The 19542-nt window shown below is 27.4% G+C and overlaps 2 protein-coding genes and 1 long non-coding RNA gene across 5 annotated transcripts; 1 reads left to right on the forward strand and 2 right to left on the reverse strand.

The window, feature by feature from the left end:
* Window positions 1–3965: 3965 nt before the first annotated feature.
* LOC113559245 lies at window positions 3966–4420 on the forward strand. The gene is made up of 3 exons (XR_003405904.1): window positions 3966–4033; window positions 4099–4174; window positions 4308–4420. It is a non-coding gene; the product is annotated as an uncharacterized LOC113559245 (long non-coding RNA).
* A 2498-nt stretch (window positions 4421–6918) lies between these two features.
* On the reverse strand, window positions 6919–13798 carry LOC113558676 (myotubularin-related protein 6-like). Of its 3 annotated transcripts, XM_026964170.1 has the most exons (11): window positions 13526–13798; window positions 13027–13243; window positions 9921–10200; window positions 9680–9837; window positions 9472–9597; window positions 9284–9418; window positions 9085–9217; window positions 8763–8995; window positions 8438–8688; window positions 7855–8359; window positions 6919–7332 (listed from the first exon to the last, which is right to left on the reverse strand). In XM_026964170.1, the coding sequence occupies exons 2-11, from the start codon at window positions 13195–13197 to the stop codon at window positions 7186–7188; spliced, it is 2139 nt and encodes a 712-aa protein (XP_026819971.1). In that variant the 5' UTR covers window positions 13198–13243; window positions 13526–13798; the 3' UTR covers window positions 6919–7185. The 3 variants fall into 3 exon arrangements, with proteins under 3 accessions (XP_026819971.1, XP_028044385.1, XP_026819972.1); XM_028188584.1 differs by lacking the exon at window positions 13526–13798 and having other exon boundaries at window positions 13027–13505; XM_026964171.1 differs by lacking the exon at window positions 13027–13243 and having other exon boundaries at window positions 6920–7332; window positions 13526–13797.
* Window positions 13799–16635: 2837 nt separating this feature from the next.
* On the reverse strand, window positions 16636–19276 carry LOC113556699 (protein phosphatase 1D-like). The gene is made up of 6 exons (XM_026961800.2): window positions 18959–19276; window positions 18501–18883; window positions 18304–18438; window positions 17802–18220; window positions 17414–17742; window positions 16636–17339 (listed from the first exon to the last, which is right to left on the reverse strand). Exons 2-6 carry the CDS (start codon window positions 18799–18801, stop codon window positions 16784–16786), a joined length of 1740 nt encoding a protein of 579 aa, XP_026817601.1. The 5' UTR covers window positions 18802–18883; window positions 18959–19276; the 3' UTR covers window positions 16636–16783.
* Between the last annotated feature and the right edge of the window lie 266 nt (window positions 19277–19542).

Raw genomic sequence — 19542 nt, forward strand, 5'->3', positions numbered from 1 at the left:
TAAATGCGATCCTCATCATGACTATTTATACTGTACCAGCGCACAGTACTCGTAATAGAAGGAATAATGAACATACACGACTTGTAGGAATAAGAGAGAAGGTAAGAGTTATAATTGTTAAAATGATGGTAACAGACAAAAAGTCACATTATATATATAATGTCATTGCAATTTATATGTAATCGTAAATCGTAGTTTAAAACACTTATCTTATAATTTATAAGTAAGGTGATCAGCGTAATTATAGGGGGGGATCCTTTTTGCTTAACAGTTTTTAAGACAGGAAAAACTAGTAAAAGTTACGGAAAAATATATTCCTTGCCTACAATTTTTTCGGGCCCTTTTCTTAATTTGGGCCCTCTCTTATAACAAGACATGTACATATTTTAATGAATTATATAATGCACGAATAAACATTACTTACATTTGATCACATATTAATCAGTGGTATTACTAGTACCAAGTTGTATTTTTTTAGTTGTATTTCATTAGATAGTTGGATCTAAAATCTATTTTTAAGATAATTGCAATATTTATTTATTATTTTTACTTTTGTAGTCAATAACACCTACTGTTATAAATTATAATCATAATAAGTTTTACCACGCAAATTTAAAATATTTTACGTTGTATTATTTTTTTTTATCCCGAAACATAATTTTTTTTTATCACATATCTACCATTTTTATTCTAGTAACATTAGTTAAAACTTAAAATACGGACCCATATTTAGGACTTAAATTTTAGGGCCACAACTACAAGTCGGGGGCGCCCAGGAACATCCGGAACTACCCGTGCGCACGCCTATGATTTAGTTATCTATACTGGGATCGACTATACAATAAGTATAAAGTAGGTAAGCATGGCGTATATTTATATTCACAATAATACAATAAAGAGTTAATTTTTGAAAAAATAATAGATATCTGTTTGGTGTAATACTAATTGTATGGACCATGGATTATTATTCCAATAATAAATATATACATAATAATTTAATTATGCCGTTTATATTTTATTATTTTATGATATTGATAGAAAAAAAGTAGATACGTGATTCACCCCTATTTTAAATTCTGAGCAGAGCAATGAATGTATTGATTTTACAATGTGTTTTTTTTTATACAAGTATACCTATACTGTATAGGAACAGGCTATACAATAAGTTGTCAATAAAATGCTTTGATTTTCAACTTTGAGGGTGGTTTTAGATATTAAATTAGATGAAATTAGAACAAAATTAAAAATGTTCAGTAATTTTTTTATGATTGGGAAAAATAAACAAAAATTAATGTAAAATGGAAATATTTACGCTGTAAACAAAATTTTAAATAAATTAGTTTACTTTTCCTTATTTATATTATAATTCGAAAACGAACAACTACAGAAACTTGAAACTTTTTCAAGTATCAATTTATCATTTTCTATTATACATCGTATAATTTTCAAAGTATTTTGAGTTATTTTTAGATAATTGAAATTTTTGATTTTTTTTTTTTTAATGTTATTTAAAATATTTAAAATAGGTAAAAATACTAGAAAATTTCATTCAAGGTTCCTAATATAATATATTCTAAAATATCGAAGATTTGTAATTATAATGTTTTCTATAAGAAATTTCAATTTAGAATTTTGACCAAATTCGTAAAAATCTTGATAAATGCATGTTTGAAATAGAAAATAAAAAATCGCCTCAAGTCAAAACATTCCTTAAATAGGATATAGAGTTACTTTTTTTAATGACAACATTAACCTATTTTTAATTTCATATTTCAAAGCAGATAATTTTTTTTAAGATTTTTCTATACCTAAAAATCGATTGGTTAATTAGTTATAATTTATAACTTATATATACTTGTATCTTTATTTTAAATTGAAGTTTATATATAATTAGATTCATAATCAGATTATTGAAGCTATATTTCACTGAGTATCTATCTATATCACTGTATTTGGCTTATAGAAATTTGGTTTTTATGTTTTTGTCGAAGTACTCCAAAAAATATTTTTCTTCGAAATTTAAAATTAAAAATGTAGGTATGTCATGTTTAAATAAATATAAAACAAAAAATGATATCAACGAAAAATCGTATAAATATATGTTGATTTTTGCAATCAGGTATTAAATTATATAGTATAATATAGGTAAACTGTATGTATTTCTTATGAAAAGAAGAATAATCGATAAATAAAATTATTGAATTATACAAAATTTTATAATTATATAGGTAAATTGTATAACAATTAATTTAAGCATACATGTTGCCTGCTAGTTATGTGTAAGCTATAAATTTATAATGAAAAAATATTAAAAATTATGTACTTTTTAATGCTTCTTATATGCGGAGATTATCGTCATCGGCAATTGACAGAACTTTGCTGGCAGACGTTTTTATAGAAATTAACGCCGTACCTGGTGGAGGATTCACCCCCCTCCCCCCGAAATTTTTTCGTGTACCTATAAAATATTATAATAAAATTAGAACCCAATTTTTTTAGCTTAACCCCCCTCCCCGAAAATAATTTCCAGTTACGGCCTTGATAGAAATTATCGATTTTAGAGAAATTGATAAAATTTTTTTAAGAAAAAAGGGGTTATAGATAAAATGTAAGAACATTTCATCTTCCCCTACAACATGACAAAATTATACCATTGAAAATCCGCCGTAGAGTAAGAAATAGAGACCTAACATTTTAAAAATAGGCTATGCACGTAAATCTGAGTATAAAAATATATAGATAACAGTATCGACAGTTAGTATTTATACTATTACTATATTAAAATACCTATTTAATATCTTGTTTTTTTTTTTTTAATAATAAATTTGGCTGACATTGAATTGAGTCCCGTAAATAATTTTGAGTTATCGGAGTTGAGTCTGACCAATATTGTATAGGTTGTTCGAGTTGAGTCCCTTCAGCCTATTATTGATATATATATATATATATATATTGATTGATTACATTGTTTTTAATAATAATAATAATTATTATGTGTAATATAATAATGTTAATAATTAAATAATGGTTGGTAAATATTGAAATGATACAGATTTAAAAAAGTTAAATATCCAAATTTGTTTATTTATATATTAGTTTGTCTGCTTCCGTAAAAAATTTTCTTTTTCTTGTGTTTCTTTACATGGTCTTTTTACTTTGCTTTTTAATTTTATATACCTATGTATTAGACTGTATCTCCAGAGGAGTGTCTACAAGAATAAAAATATTTGAATTTCCCGAATGAAAAAAAGCATTTAATTTTTAGTGAATTTTACTGAGTATAGGTATAGTTATGACCAGTGCCGGTGCTAGGGGAGGACAAATGGGACAAATGTCCAGGGCCCCGTTCTTGTTAAAGAGCCCCACGATTTTAAATTATCATCTTAATACCGTGAGACACATTGACATTTTACATAATTACAATTTAAATTACCAATTTATAAGTTTATAAATTTATTATTCTATACTACACATCATACATGTATAATATTAGAATGGGGTACTCTGGGGTACCTAATGGCTAATACCTTGTCCAGAAGCTCGCAATACCTAGCGCCGGCACTGGTTATGACATTTTATCTATAAGGACTCAATTCAAACACATAAAAGTAGCATGGACTCAATTCAATATCACCGATAAATTAATTTGTAGGTTTAAATAGAATGGGAGATAGGCCTCCGAATGTTTTTCGTGTTATACGTGATTATTTTTTTGTATGATGATTTCCATTTGATATATAGATATACTTTGTTATAAGTTATATGTAATTAGGTATATTAAATGTATAATACATAAACATAACTAATGACTAATGAGATGTATTGTAATGATAGCTATACTACTCTTTATAATTAATGACTAACAAGAGTGACTATCATCATAAATTCATAACCTTTATTATGTACTATTATAAACTGTATATTATGTCTTTATCTACATACAATATTATATTAACTCTAGTCAGAGGACATCCATCTGTGATCTGTCCAATTTTGACATCAGCACCCGGCAGTTTTCTTGCGTTTATCTGTGGTAAAACACTGTTAGTTATTCTATTGTGATATTTTTTTTAAATAATATAAATATGTTTTATTTAGTATGACTATTATATACAAGGGCTAATTGGAGACCTATTTCTTCTTCATTTGTCCAGGTCTGCAGTTGAATTACATGGTAAGATAAATAGTTACTTATACATTTTTAATATTAATATTCTTATATGTTTGTAATTATAACTTCTCCAAAATTTGAAATATGACAATTTTTAAATTCTACTTATTTAACATGAGTTTTTTTTGAATTTAAGACAATAAAATAAAAAATGTGGAAAAGTCAATGTCAAGTAGATTTCATGATAAATTTAAATCTGTTGTCAGATTTATCATCACTTCACTCGATCAATCAGTACATTTGGCAAAGAATTTAGAATACGACTAGTTTTCTATGTTTTGGGTGTATTAGATAGAGACAGAAAAAATTAGTATCGAATCCCCCCTTAAAGCTAATTATCCTGATCATATTAGTACCTACTCATAATAATAATTTAAGGATAAATAGTTAATAGGATTTATAGTTGATGTTATTGATTATAGAAATATAGAATTATATAATTATATTATAAGAATATAAGATAATATGTATATTATTATTGAAATCAAATACAATAAAATATCATTATTGAACTATTTAGACTACTACAACTATGAACTAGGGTTTAGGATTAAAAAATAAGAATGCAACATAATATAATATATTAATATCTATTATCTAGGTATCGGGTAGCAACAATTTGTCAAAATAAAATTTTTTTAAGAGAATTGCAGGTTTTGCAGGTAATATAGAATGGTTAGAATTCGTCAGATACAGATGAGTTTCTGGGCGGTAACGACAACGCTATCTGTCGCCATTGTTTTCAACTATTATTTGCGAAACACGAAGAACAAAGAATGCGAAAGTGAGTTCTCTACATAGATTTATATTAATCTATGGTTCTCCTTCTCTACTCACTACTACCGTGGTTAGGGGTGCAATTTTAATGAAAAAACTGAGGGTGCTGAAGCTCCTCTATCTTTTTTTATAATGATAACACGAAACAATTTGCTGGTGCTTATTTCAAAATTGGGGACGCTAAGCACACCTAAGCCCCTCTCAAATTGTTACTCTTACCGTGGTCAGGCCGGATTATAGACATATTTATGTGTTATATGTCTATGGACCGGATCCAGAATATATTTACGGGGGGGGGGGGGGAGCGAATATCATGACGTGTGTACCGTATTTTATCGGCTGTCGAAAACAGACATCGTAGAATTTAATTGTGTAGTCTACGGGGAGGTATAGCTCCTTAGGGGCCTTGGATCTGTGACTGTAGCCAATTCACTTATCTTTCATCCCTGCCGTGTATGAGTATGATTAATAAATTGTTAGATACTGATTTCTGACCGAAGTTGTGTTTTATTATAATTTATGTTAGGAACTACGCAGGTAATTCGACAAAGTCTTGTATTCTTGTGGTTTGGGAATTAAGGCGCTGATTAGAGCCTTTCTCGCCTAATACAAAGAAATCGTGAATTCCTGAAAATTCCCACGTTATATGTGTACAATTTTATAAGTCTATAGGAGCATAAAATGTATTGTAAACGAGTAATTTTTAAGTAGGTACCTACAGGCTACAGCAACACAATATATTTGAGAGTAGGTGAGTTTTTTAGGTAGACGGATTAGAATAGATGTCTTAAGTATTACACAAAAAATGTATCAAATGAATACTATTAAGTACAAATTATCTGCTACAAATACTATAAAAATGTGAACATGTAGTAGGTGGTGGGTGGTTAAATTAATTAGGTTTAATATTCTAGTTGGCAACATAAAGTTGTTGATACATGGCGTCACTGAGTATCTACATAAATTACTAATTAGTCATATTTATTAAATCAAGGAAATTTTGCATAGCTTTAGATAATATGTTCAATATAGTTTTCAATAATATATTTCATGATATTAAAGAAATGTTGCTATATTTTACATTTTAATACTGAAACAACATATTATGTAATGTTGCATTCCTTATGCGGTTGTGCCCAAAAATAAATGAAGTCATTGCTTAGCATAAACAAAAAAAAAACTTTTATAATTGTTTTGGAATCAATATCAAAGATTATTATAATATTATTATTTAATATAAATATAGTTATATGGTATAGGAATTGAGAATACATTATCAAAACTTAAATTAAAATTTAATCTAAGAACTAGAGCTTCATTATTAGTTGTTTCATACCTATATAATAATATATCACTTGTATGGATATGATCTAATTTTTAACACAAAAATGTTAAAAGGCACTTTCTTTTTATGTATCAATATTCATTTATGTATGTAAATTTGTAATTTCAGTATTTATTTTAACTACACCATGGTTAGCATAAATATAAAACAAAGTTAATTAAAAATATGTAATATCAATGAACCCGGGTATAAACAATTATATTTTCAAACAAATTTGAACAAGTAGTTTTAATAAATTGTATATAAATAAATTCTACTTATTTTAATTTTAAATTTAATATAGTTTATAGTTTTAATTTATGAAATATTTAAAATTAAAACTATGAGTTATAAATAAAATTAAAATATTATTATTATTCAATATTGTTTTATATTTATGTACGAATGTAGTAAATTAATAAACACTAAATACAATTTATTATTTTTAAATTAAAAAATAATCGATTTTGCTCTATATAAATGTAATTTTAATACATAATTCAACTATTTAAAGTTTGATAAATAGTATGATTAATATAAAATAACTATTAACACATAACATAAACTATTAATCATTTGTGCCATTATTTTTCTCAATTTACTCAGAATATAATAAAAAATTAACATAACATTTTAGCTTGTTTAAATTATATATTATTTGGTCATAATATAAAGTGTTGTGCGATCATTTTTATTTTTCATGAAGAAAACAAATTAGGTACTATTAAAAAAATGGAGATCTATGAGATAATTTAGGCTATTATGCTGGTAATATAATTAATTTAATTAATTTATAACTGGAATAAGTAATACCATTTAGTATTTATATTTACAGATTTAAGTATAAATATTGTAACTGGTTTTTAATTTAGTGAAATTAACTAATAATTAGTTTAATTATAACACGATGAACTTAAGAAGATTCCGTTGATGATCTTGAAACAATTTTACGACATCCGTGACACACTGGCACAGGATCTTGACTAAGGTGACCAGGTAATGGAACATTCATATCTATACAACGAGTGCAAAACACATTTCCACATTTCCAACAGTGATACTAAATATAAAATATAAACATAAATATTATAATTCTGTGATTTATAGTAAAATAAATATATCTATTGTGAAATTATGTAGATTAATAATTTCACATAAATAAAAAATGTCTTAATTATTGTAACTGGGAATAAAGTTTAATTTCATTGAGTACCACTATGCTATAACTAAAATATAATAATAATTATTAATTACCAGTAACGTTTTACCTGACTAATAAATAAAACAAAATATTAATGCTTATAAATATTATTGTAGTAGTAACATAACACAAAAGACAGCCTTTTCTTGGAACTTTATTATTTGTTAAGTATTGAGTTCCAAGAGAGGTGTCTTAAATGTTTATAACACATTCATGAATAGTATATCGATTTTACTATTATATAGATCCATTTATGTTTAAAATATTAATTCACTATTTACGTGCTAGTGGTTATGTTCACATTTTGATAATTATTTATTATTATAATAAAATAAATTTAAATATAATTAAATCATTGATATTACAACAATAATATATTACTTTTTTTGTAGAAGAATCAGTGGAACATTCACAAGAAACTGCTTCTCGTAAGCTCTTCCATTCAATAGCCACCTTATGGGCTTCATCTAGTTTTGGTTCCATAACAGTTAAGTTATCAAATGCATCATTCATTGATTGTTTAATGTTATCTTCTCTGTTATAGCTCATAGGTTCTATACATATTTCTTTTGAAAACAGACTGTTTTTGACCATGTCTGCACCATCAGATATTTTACGTTTAAAATATGATAATCTTTTTTGTAGGAATTTTACGTGATCATCAATAGATTTTGTTTGTTCACTAGTTGCTAGTAAAATGTCATATACATGCTCACGTGGATGAACTCCATTTTCAAAACGACAATACATTCCCCGCCAAAATCTTATATTTTGTGGAGATAAATCAGGGCTCATAGTTTCTGTTTGAGCACTATACAGAGGGTTTAAAAATTCTTTTTTGTGTTCTTCAACATAACCCCAAAAAGAAAACGTACGATCTTTGAGTCTAAACAATTATTTATAATATAAATGTTATAAGAATAAATTATTTAATTAATTGTATGAAATACAGTAAAATAATTACTTGAGATCAACGCGTTCTTTTTCACAATTTCCAATAAAAGTTCCATACTGACAAGATGTTACATGATCATGTAAAATTAATAAAAATCTTTCATTGAATTCAAATGAAGTAGGTTGAATCATTGTGAGTTGCCATGTTGCTTCTATAAATTGAGTAAATACTGGGGAAACTTCTTTTGAGTCACCAGCTATATGGCCACATCGATCACTAAATTTATGTCCAAATGCTAACCAATCTTTTTCAATAAGCGCCTATTATTTAAAACAAATTAAAAATTAGAACATAATTATTAATTTCAATTTTTCAGTAAAATATTAAATTTTACTTGAAATCCTTGGAGTGTCCGATAATATGGATCTAACATTAGTGAAGCCAGTGAACAGACTTGAGCTGTTCGATCCCACCCATCTGAACAATGGACCACAACTGACTTTCCATTATTAACTGCTTGGCATATAAAAGCAGATGTATCAAGAATAGTTTTGATATGCCGTAACCAACCACTACTGTCTAATCCTCCAATAAATTGTGACATAGATAGATTTCGCTGTTCACATACTAAAAATGATATTAATATCAAAATAAATAAATATATTAACAAGTATTACTCATCAATTTTAAGTTATAATTTTTATAATGGTACTCACAATCTACAACTTTGGACAAACTATTTCTCATTACATGAATATTTTCTATACCTAAGAAATTAAATTTAATATTATCGTAGAAGTTTTCATTTTCATAACCTTTCCCTGTTGCTCGATTTGCCATAGCATTAATCTAAAAATTGACATAACATAATAATGAATAATAAGTTTTGTTTAATTATTTTTCTAATAAAATTACCTTTGGTCTAGTATCAACAACATACATGTACTCACTACCAGGGTTTGTGTATAGTATACATGTAAGAAGTTGTTCATCTTCCATACATCTGGCATTAAATCCAGATAATGGTTGTGCACAACGGCAAATAGATGCCTATAAATAAAAAAACGTAAAATCCAATAAACAACATACTTTTTGTAAAATACCTTGTTTTTGTGTAAGTATGTAAGTACTGGTAATCGTTCTTTGCTACGAAACTTTGAACTGCCCACTAAAATGGATATACTCACAGACGATGGTACAAAGAGGAACTTTGGGTAAGTATCACACAACTGTCAATAATTAATTAATTGTATAGGCTGATCATTATCATACATTAGGATTATAAAAATAAAATTAATTAAAAATATCAACCTGATAGTCTTGATTTAATGTAGTTAGACTCCAAGATTCATTTGGTACATTCATTCTTTTATATTCTTTTTCCAAATTAAAACTATCCCAACCAGCACTTTTCGAAATCTTATCAGAATTTGATTTGTATAAAAAACAGTAAACATCTTCGATTTTTGCTAGAAATTGATATTAATAATTCATTATCTTTAAATTAATATTAATGCATATTTTTGATTTAAGGAACAATTCAAATACAAACCAGGTTGGCAGAGAACAAGCAGTGACGTAAATATATTGTGAGAATCTCTTTCTTTTGGTATAACAAATGTGACTGATAAGAATGTTTTACATCGTATTAGTATTGGACAACCAGTTGTTGTAATAGGTAATTTTTCGACACTGCCTATATGCATTAATAGCACCCAAGATTCTTTATTGTTTTCAGTATCGAAAAATATTAAATGAGTAGCTGTTAAGTATAATGTACCAGCTGATGTTTTTTTGGAATTATATCGATCTAACATTCGTACATTTTCTATCTGAAATTAAAAAAAATTACAGTTTAACGCAAATTAACTCAAATTGTATAGATAATAATATAAGCAAGTAAGTTAATAGCATTTTAACTTGTGAGCTACTTAAGCTTTTTTTATGAAGGATTAAGGGCAGCTATGACCTATGTGTAACATGGTTAAAAGTTAAGTTTAATTTATATATACAATAGTATCAAGAAAATATCAATACCTAAAGCTAAAAATAATTACACTATTAGTGACAAAGCAAAATACAATCTTGAAAATTTCAAAGTAAACCACATTACATTTTTATAATTACACAAAGTTTTGAAAACACTTGATTTTTTTTTTAATCTCAAATTTTACACCATGCATTTCATATTCTTAAATAGTAGGTAATATTACAGTTATTATTGAAAGCAATTTTGTTAAGAGTTACAAAATTAATTTTTAGCATGTGAATTTCTAATTTGAAATAAGCATATTAATTGGAACATAATAATTATAATATTTGTAGTAGATTGTATTAGAATTAAACAAACAATACAAAAATGTTGTGAGTTAAGCTTTAAGAGATAATATGAAATAATGGTGTACAAGTCATGAGCGAATCGAGGGGGTATAATATATTAATTTCTAGTTGAAAAATCATATAATGGATTCTTGATTCTTAAGTACAATGAAACTTAACTTAACAAACACCACTCTCAACAGACAAATTGATATAATCCCAGCAAAAAATGTGATTATGATAATTATGTCAAGGATCGAATTACGATTGTTAATATACTCCTATATTGCCTAGGACGACAATGTTAATTGCCTATATAATATAATAACTACTGATATGTACATGAATAACTATATTTAATATGTATTAATATTTACTATCAGCTTTTATTTTTTATAAAAGTACAATATTTTTATTAAAAATGAGTAAATAATACGTACATGAGTTCATATTTTATTGGAGCAATGGTACCCGTATATTATAGGATTAAAATATTTTACAAACCATCCAGTTAATAATAATCTTTAAACATTTTAGTAATTATTAAATGTTATTAGTGTCATTAAACATTTTAATAAATATATTCTATCAATTATTATCATATAATAAGAATATAAGAATATTATACTTTAAAAAAGCAGGACAAAATATAAGGACACTAGATTCAGTTAACTCACCTCAAAATAAAACTTATAATGGTTTTTTCTAGTAACATTTGAATTAAAATTTTGATATAAAATATTTTTTGGATTACTCATATTATCCAAAAACACATTCAGGAAAATAAACAAATCATTCTAAAATCTATATATTTCTCACTTCACTTGGTATTTAAGATTATATTAAATCATTTTAGTTATTACAGAATTATTTCTGATATATATTCAAAATATTGTTGTAATAAAATAACTAATTATTAAATAATATATAAAACTTCTATTTTACTGAAATAAATTTTGTATATTTAGTTAGGTATGTATATTTTTTCTGATAATTGTATTGATTAATAATATTTCTTAAGAATTAGGTTTATCAACATAAATAATTAAAATATGGCACCTAAATTTCGTATTGTTAAAAATATAACTTGATACATTTGACAGATAGTTTTTAAAATATATATGTGAAATATGAATATACAATAAATGGATAAGGGATTATAACTTCATGCATATATAACATATGCAAAACCATGCAGTTATAGGGTAAACTTCTAAATAATGGGTTTTAAAATTATTTACTAAAAAACAATATTTATTTATATTATATTGCTAATTTTTGATAATTCACAAACTAATCTAATGGATGTTGTTTTTTTTTTTTTAGAAATTTAGTATAAAAGTTATCACAATGTATATGAAGTACAATGGTAAAATTCAGTGGTGCTGAAGTTCATTCCAAGATCATACATTTAATTTACAGACACCTACCACTAAATATAATTTTACAGGCCTACATGGATCCCTCTACTCTTTAATTAATATATTCAAATATTTATTAATTATTCTAATTAATTTGAGTTCCTACATGAATAAACTAAAAATATAGCTTTGCATGAGTAAAATGTATTAATATATTATAACTAAACCTAAATGGATCTATCAATACTTTTTTGTAACTATAAAAATCAGTAAATAATGTAATAATAAAAACATAAGTATTAATAAATAATTATTTTTTAATCAAAATGAAAGTATTATTTTAAAACTTTAGATAATAATGCACTTTTCATACTTATAATATAATTCTTTTTGTATTAGCTTTGCAAGTAATTCTCATTAAACTATTTGTTTTAATATTATAATTGGTTCTTGTTTTAACTAATAGGTATCCATAATTATTATTATAAGAAAAACTAGAAAATAAGGCATTATTACTAGCTGATATATACCACCACCACCACCATCATCCACATAATATATATGTTTAGGTCGCATACTAGAAGATAAGTTCAGTGCCACTGGTGAAATCATAGTAACTTAAAACTCAAAAGTTTATTTACAAGTTTAAAATAAAAAATCTTTGAAAAATTCTATAGGATAATAATTTATAAATATATTTCCCTATAGTTTAAATTTAATATTATTTTTGTAATACTAATAGAATTATACCTACTAATTTAGTTGACTCCAATTAAGAGCATTTTAATAGAATATTATTAGTTAATAACTAAGAAATTATGAGAAATATCTTTTGATAGATATTAAAAGTCAATAGCTGAATAAATTATTGTAAATTGTATTTAATGTAAATTTTTTTTTAAATGTTTTTATAATTATTATAATGATTTTAACTATTAGGTAATCAGCATTCTTTTTTACTGAATAACCACGTTGTACCTTTTTAATGACCGAACCGTCCTGTTGCTGTTGCCTGGCCACTTTGGCCATGGCAGCTTCACGCTGTAGCCACGACCTCAAGCGGCAGAACAAAGAATACGATCCGGGTGCCGATGACAAACGATACAGACGGAAGCCGGCCGGTGACACGAACCTGTCTTTTTCAGCCATACAACTGCATGTGATACAGATTTATACACACAACTCACTGCGTGTCCTACAAAAGCATGCACAACAACCTGGGTTAGATCTACTTTAATAACTACAGAATACAAACCACCATAACCTCTCCGGGTAGAATAATTAAACACTACAGGTAGGTAGGTTAGGGATTGTGTAGATTAGGATAATTTAAGAAGGAATCTAGTTTTCTAGCACACATGCATAATATGTGTTAACCTTAGCCACAAGCACCCAACAAAATATCCAACACTTATTTATCAAGTATATTTTCAATATTTATAATTAAAAGGACGCGACTAGGAATCATGTAAATTACTTTTGGAGTTTTTATATGTTCCATCTTGGCAATTCAAGGCACATTAATAAAAAAATAAGTGACTAGAGTATTAAAAATAGGTTAACATAAATATGAATAAATAACTGAAGAAATTAAGAATATAAAGTTGTCAATCATAAAGTTAATTAGGCATTCGGCCTATAGTAAATTTTTAAACCAATAAATATTAAGTAATAACTATTAAAGCATAGCAATTAAAAAACATAAGTAAGTACATAACACTGAGACTGATATTCACTGTATAAGTGTTAGGTGGTAGTACTCATAGACCATAGTAGCATTGATTATCAGTATTTTGTGGTAGTAACATTGATTATAAATAGTACATAAGTCAATCATGTATGATAGTGGCAAATTTTTATCAAAATACGATAAGGTATCACGGCAATAGATAATAGTATAATACTATTTTTAACGTAGATATTAATATGTAATAGTCTTTTGAATCACAATTTAGTAATTCACAGATTAGTGATTTACTAAACTACTCCAGCAGGAAAAAAAATCAATGACAATAGCCCACAACCTCCCCAAGGTTTTTAAAAATTAAATATAATCAATACTACACATTACACATAGCCACTATAGGTACTATAATAATATAATCACCTCTTGTATAATATTTGTTGGTGATTGGTATCTCTATGACCTATAATGCTTTATAGTCTAAATTATACATACATTTTTGAATTGAATTATTAACTATAATTATGAAATATTTCTCTGCTTTAAATGAAGTAGTGTACAAATTATAAAAAATAAATATTTTATTACTTTTACTTGAAATATATTTAAATACCCAAGTAAATAAAATACTGAACAAATGTATTATAAGAATTAGGTCATAAGTCATAATTTCTTGATAGAACTTAATTATTTAAGTATAAATTCCACTTTTGTGATAAATCTGTGTTAAATTTATTTAAAGCCTCATCAATGTGAATATCATAGTTTTGGTAATTTTATATATTAGGTAGAGGTAATTCAGTATTGTCTCACATAGTCACATTGTTCTTATTCGATGCTATATTATGCCTATATGTCTATATGTATAAAAAAATATTATAAATATTTATGATACTATGATACCTACCAGATTGTTGTAATGTTGTAATTATAAGTGTGATCGGGTATATAATGCCGCACCGGACGTCATTATCTTGAATATGTTCAATGTTCACTTGTGTCTTGTTCAGTTTGTAGTTCGTAATATGCACATAGTTCCTGTTAAATTAGAGTTAGGTAGGTTTGTTATAAAATCGTTAAAAATGAAACAAAATTTAAACATCAAAAGCCAAAATATCGTTCAAATATTATATTAAACTTATGGCCAAAGAAGTCGATGTTTTATGCTAAGATTAATAAAAAAAAAAATTTAAATTGTAATATTCCCACTAGTAGCCGTACCTATTTTCATATTTATATTTTGAGCATCAGCATTAAAGTCAAGAATGATCGTTTAGTTATGACAGTTATATAATAATTAATAAGTTTAAGTATAACAGTCAAAAGGTATTTATAACATAATAATAAATAATATATGTATACAATTTACAACTTTCGGAGGTTGAACATTGACGGGCTTGTCGTATCTACAACTAAACATATATTTAGTATTTTTTCTATTGTTTACTTTCCTTAAATATACCAATAAAAAGTAAAATATGCTCATAAAATCGACGAATTTTATGTAGTTATTATAAGAAAGAATCATCCATTTTTATGACAAATGTGAGTAGGTTCCTATACTGGAGTGTAATCGTTATGATATTGTTGGCTATTGACCTGTTGTTATACAAGTGAATTTCATAAGTTATAATCTTTGTAAAAAAAATTTTTAACCGATTATCTGTTATGTAGATAGATGGATAGATTATTTAACCGAATCTATAGGCTAAAGAGTTAATAAAAACCATTCGAGAGAGTACATTAGCTAAACTGAATAAAATTCTAAATACGAGTTGAGCGTTTTCCGTTTTCTCATTTCCATATAAGAACCCACTCGAGTTAATATTGGCACAAGTAAAAGAAAAAGTTTCGTTAAAAAATTCTATTTAAAATTTTGAATGTCAAAATTTGTGAACGTAGATAATTGAAATAAATGTGTTGTTCATTACGAAAAATTGCAAGTTTATGATTTCATAAAAGATTTACCGTTTACGTGATGACATTTTAAAACAAATTATTATGATCATTAATCTAGAGTCTAGACGAAGATGATGGCGTATATGTATTTTCAAAAACAATTTTATTTGTTCAATATTTTATTTTCATTATTATTTTATAATTTAAGATTTTGTTAATACAAATTTAAGTTTTAAAGATTTTTTTAAGAGGTAGTAAATAATCATAATAATTGTTGATAATGCGTGATGGAAAATATTGCAATTAAAATATGGTTTTCATAAATTTAAATTTACCGCGCTTCGATTCAATTGTTTTACTACGTAAAAACGTCCAATGAGCGCGCTATCGTCGTGCCACAATCAGTATTCGGTACAGTCGTAAACAGAATATACACTTATATTTATTTTTAATCGTGGTCGTAGTTAAGTGGTTTTTGGTTGTATCGGACGAATAAAGCCTTAGCTGTTATCAATTAAATAAATCCTATTATCAATATTATTTGTATGAGAAACAAGACCACATTTTAATATTACTTAGATCTCCAAAAAAACATAAACTTTATATAAATAGGTATGATTTAATCTTAATAGTTTCAACAAACATTTACATTTCATATCATGTAAACAATTATAAAGTTAATATATTTATAATACAATGTTCACAATTAAAAAAATATAATTGTTTTATAAATAACTATTAATTAAATTTTATAATATTATCAATTAACAATTTTTCTAAAAGAAAAAGAAATAATATAATAAAATTGGATTTTATAAAATGTACAATTAATCAATAGTATAACTAATCAATTAAACAAATAATTATCAATTTTGTAATTAGTTAAAAAGCTTTAAATTAGTAGAAAACAAAATACTTAATTGATTATATTTATTTTAATTTTAAAAAATTAAAATATTTTTTGTTTTAACAAACAAAAAATAACAAAAACACAATAATAATCTAATAACATTTTGTGTAATAAGCAAAAATATGTCATACAACATAAAATAAAAACAATCCTACAAAATATAAACATATCGAATGGTTTTGGTAGTTGACAAAATGTGGTAAAATTAATTAAAACAGGGAAATCAATTATACATTATATAATTAACATTTAACACTTCTCCTATGGCTACGAGTTACCATGCCCGCTGACCAGGATGCTCTAGATGCAACTTTTTTGAATCTTCTACTATCTTTCTTTTTGTGTGACCTTAATATTCTAGTCATTGGTTCTGTTAAAGGTGTTTTAATTTTTGATATTGTTGTAATTTTAGTTGGAGTAGAATCTTCTTTGGTATCATTACATTTCCATACCTTTTGAATTTTTCCAGAACTTCTTAATACTACACCTACTTTAGTTTCTTCAGGTTTGATTGATTTAGTTGGAGGCAACAGCCAACTTTCACGTGGCAATTGCTCATTTTCAGAATCACTATTTCCAAATTTTGAAGTCTCATCATTAGTTGTTGACTTTTCGTTTAATTTTTGTTTTTTGACAATTCTTCCACTGCTTGTCCGTGTACATCTTTTTTCTGCTGGTTGACCATCTTTTTTACTAGAGCTATTATTGTTGTTATTATTGTTATTATTAATTTTTGCCGATGTTCTGAGTACTTTATTTGTTTTTATTGGTGGTGTTTCTATAGGAGTATTAGGATATCTATATATATATAAAAAAAAAAGTAGAAACATTAAATTAGAACAAATATTATAGTTAAATACTAAGTAACTTACGGTTTTGAAGTGCTAGCATGAGCACTTGATGCTGCTCTTAAATGATGATCTGTAGGATATCTAGTGAATATGGCATAACCTCCACTTGTACCTCTACCAAATCTTTGAACTTGTGGATCTCCGTCAACACATTTGCAACTATTTTTATCTTCACATTTCATATTACCAGTCTGCATTTTATGTTTTAGTAGCACTTGTGGAGCAGGTGGTCCAGGTGGATCTAACATTAGTGTTATGACTGTGGTATTGTCAGCCCTCAATCTTACTTTATTCCATTGTAATATTGCCTTATCAACAAGATTTTTTGATGGATTTAACCAATCTACTTTCTAAAGAAAAAAAAAATGAATTAAAAAAATGAAATCTATTATCAAAGGTGATCTCTTACTTCTAACGATTTCATTTCAATATTGTGCTTCTCTGTTGCATATACATTTGAAATTGCAACATCTGCTGAAAGAACATTCCATAAGCCATCGGTACCAAATATCAAACAACGATGTTTAGAAGGATCAACATTGAATACTTCAACGTCCGGTTCAGGAGATACAACAAATTTATTATGTTCAGAATTGAAACTCCAAAAATCACCAAGAGCACGAGCTACCGCTAAGAATGGTATTTCATCAATTGTAGTTGAACGGCGTACAGGACCTTTGTGACCAATGCGAGGCCTATTCCATACTACTCGAGGAACACCAGATTTATTAATTACTTTGCCTCCACACTCTTCTATTCTTATTTTTTCTTCAAATGACTCTGGCTTATGATCTCGTGTTAATGGCTTGGCTTTCCACTCTCCGTTTTCTAAAATAGAAAAGCAATAAAAAAAAAAAAAAAAAATTGAAAACACTAGAAAAACAATTAGTAAAATAAATAAAAATTATTACCTTCATCTTGATAACCAAGTACTATACAACTATCACCGACGTGACCAGTATAAATTTTTCCTCTCATTATAAAGGCTATGCTTGCAGTGGTTCCCGATGTGTTAGGTAAACCAGATGGAGTTCTCGGCCAATTTTCTAAAAAAAAAAAGGTATTATTCATGGGTTAACTTATAAGCAAATGTATACTATATAAATACCTAAGTTTTTCCACATTTCAATATGAGTATTTACATAACCATTACGAATAGCTCTTAAAACGTCATCATCGTTTTTTGACCAGAATGCATCGTCTTTGATGATGGTGTCAAGTAAATGATCTTTGGCATATGCGGCTGCTTCTGAACCACCGTGTCCATCAAATATTCCAAAGAAGGCGTACTCCAGATCTTTCATGTCCGGTGTCTGCTGGTAGGCCACCGAAAACATATCTTCCATATACTTCCTACCGCCCTGGTTGCAGTAACCAGTCACACGAAGGTTGACACCGATGCTCGGCATTGTGACGGTCAAGTGTAGGCCAACAATACAGAGCTGAACAAAAGTTTGCGTACAACCGTTTTATGTCGACATCACCATGTACCTACGGCAAAGTCAATCCAGATTATTCAATTTGACACCGGAATTCACGCTAAATGTAATTTTTCGATGAAATTACCTGTATAACACAAGTATCGCGGGGATTTGAAGGAAACTACTTTCTACGACGTCCACATACAGCGCGAGACAAATGGCGCGCAGTATGCCGTAATGACAACGACGGATCGGGTGGTACGGGCCGGACGTTCACTTCGATACACTGGACGAATACGCGGGCGACACAATGGCGACGGGAAATAGAAAAAAAGTATAATCTATAATTATTTGTCGTTAAAATACAGCCGAAGCAGTAAAACGTAGTCGCGACGACCGTAACACATTAACATTAAACTGCGTTTACAAGTGTTGGAGCGCTAGAATCTAGATCGCGTTTAATAACGAATTTGTGTTTTGAAGTGCATTAATGCATTACCATTTACCATTCGTCCGTCCGTACGTCTGGCAAACGGCGCGACCGTGAATGTCCCTCCGCTCGGCGGGTTGGCTGCACCGGTGCCCCGTGTGGCGCGAACGAGTGGTGGCTTGGGAGAATGGATTTTCGTCGTCGTCCGGCGGTGCCGAGTACCCCCGCCGGGTGGCGGCCTCCTTCCAAGGCGGTCGAGTGTCGACCCGCGTACGTACGTGTGCAAACGCGCGCGTACA

Source organism: Rhopalosiphum maidis, chromosome 1, assembly GCF_003676215.2.
Source record: "Rhopalosiphum maidis isolate BTI-1 chromosome 1, ASM367621v3, whole genome shotgun sequence".
NCBI lineage: Eukaryota > Metazoa > Arthropoda > Insecta > Hemiptera > Aphididae > Rhopalosiphum > Rhopalosiphum maidis.

What these genes read in the sequence shown, in the direction of transcription:
- LOC113558676 (XM_026964170.1), bottom strand. Translation starts at nt 13,197, where the DNA reads ATGGCTGAAAAAGACAGGTTCGTGTCACCGGCCGGCTTCCGTCTGTAT. An exon ending in TTTGTCCAAAGTTGTAGATT is followed by an intron (nt 8,996 to 9,084) that starts GTGAGTACCATT and finishes TATCATTTTTAG; the next exon opens with TATGTGAACAGCGAAATCTA. An exon ending in AAAGAACGCGTTGATCTCAA is followed by an intron (nt 8,360 to 8,437) that starts GTAATTATTTTA and finishes ATAATTGTTTAG; the next exon opens with ACTCAAAGATCGTACGTTTT.
- LOC113556699 (XM_026961800.2), bottom strand. Translation starts at nt 18,801, where the DNA reads ATGCCGAGCATCGGTGTCAACCTTCGTGTGACTGGTTACTGCAACCAG. An exon ending in TGAAATGTGGAAAAACTTAG is followed by an intron (nt 18,439 to 18,500) that starts GTATTTATATAG and finishes TTTTTTTTTTAG; the next exon opens with AAAATTGGCCGAGAACTCCA. An exon ending in CATGCTAGCACTTCAAAACC is followed by an intron (nt 17,340 to 17,413) that starts GTAAGTTACTTA and finishes ATATATATATAG; the next exon opens with ATATCCTAATACTCCTATAG.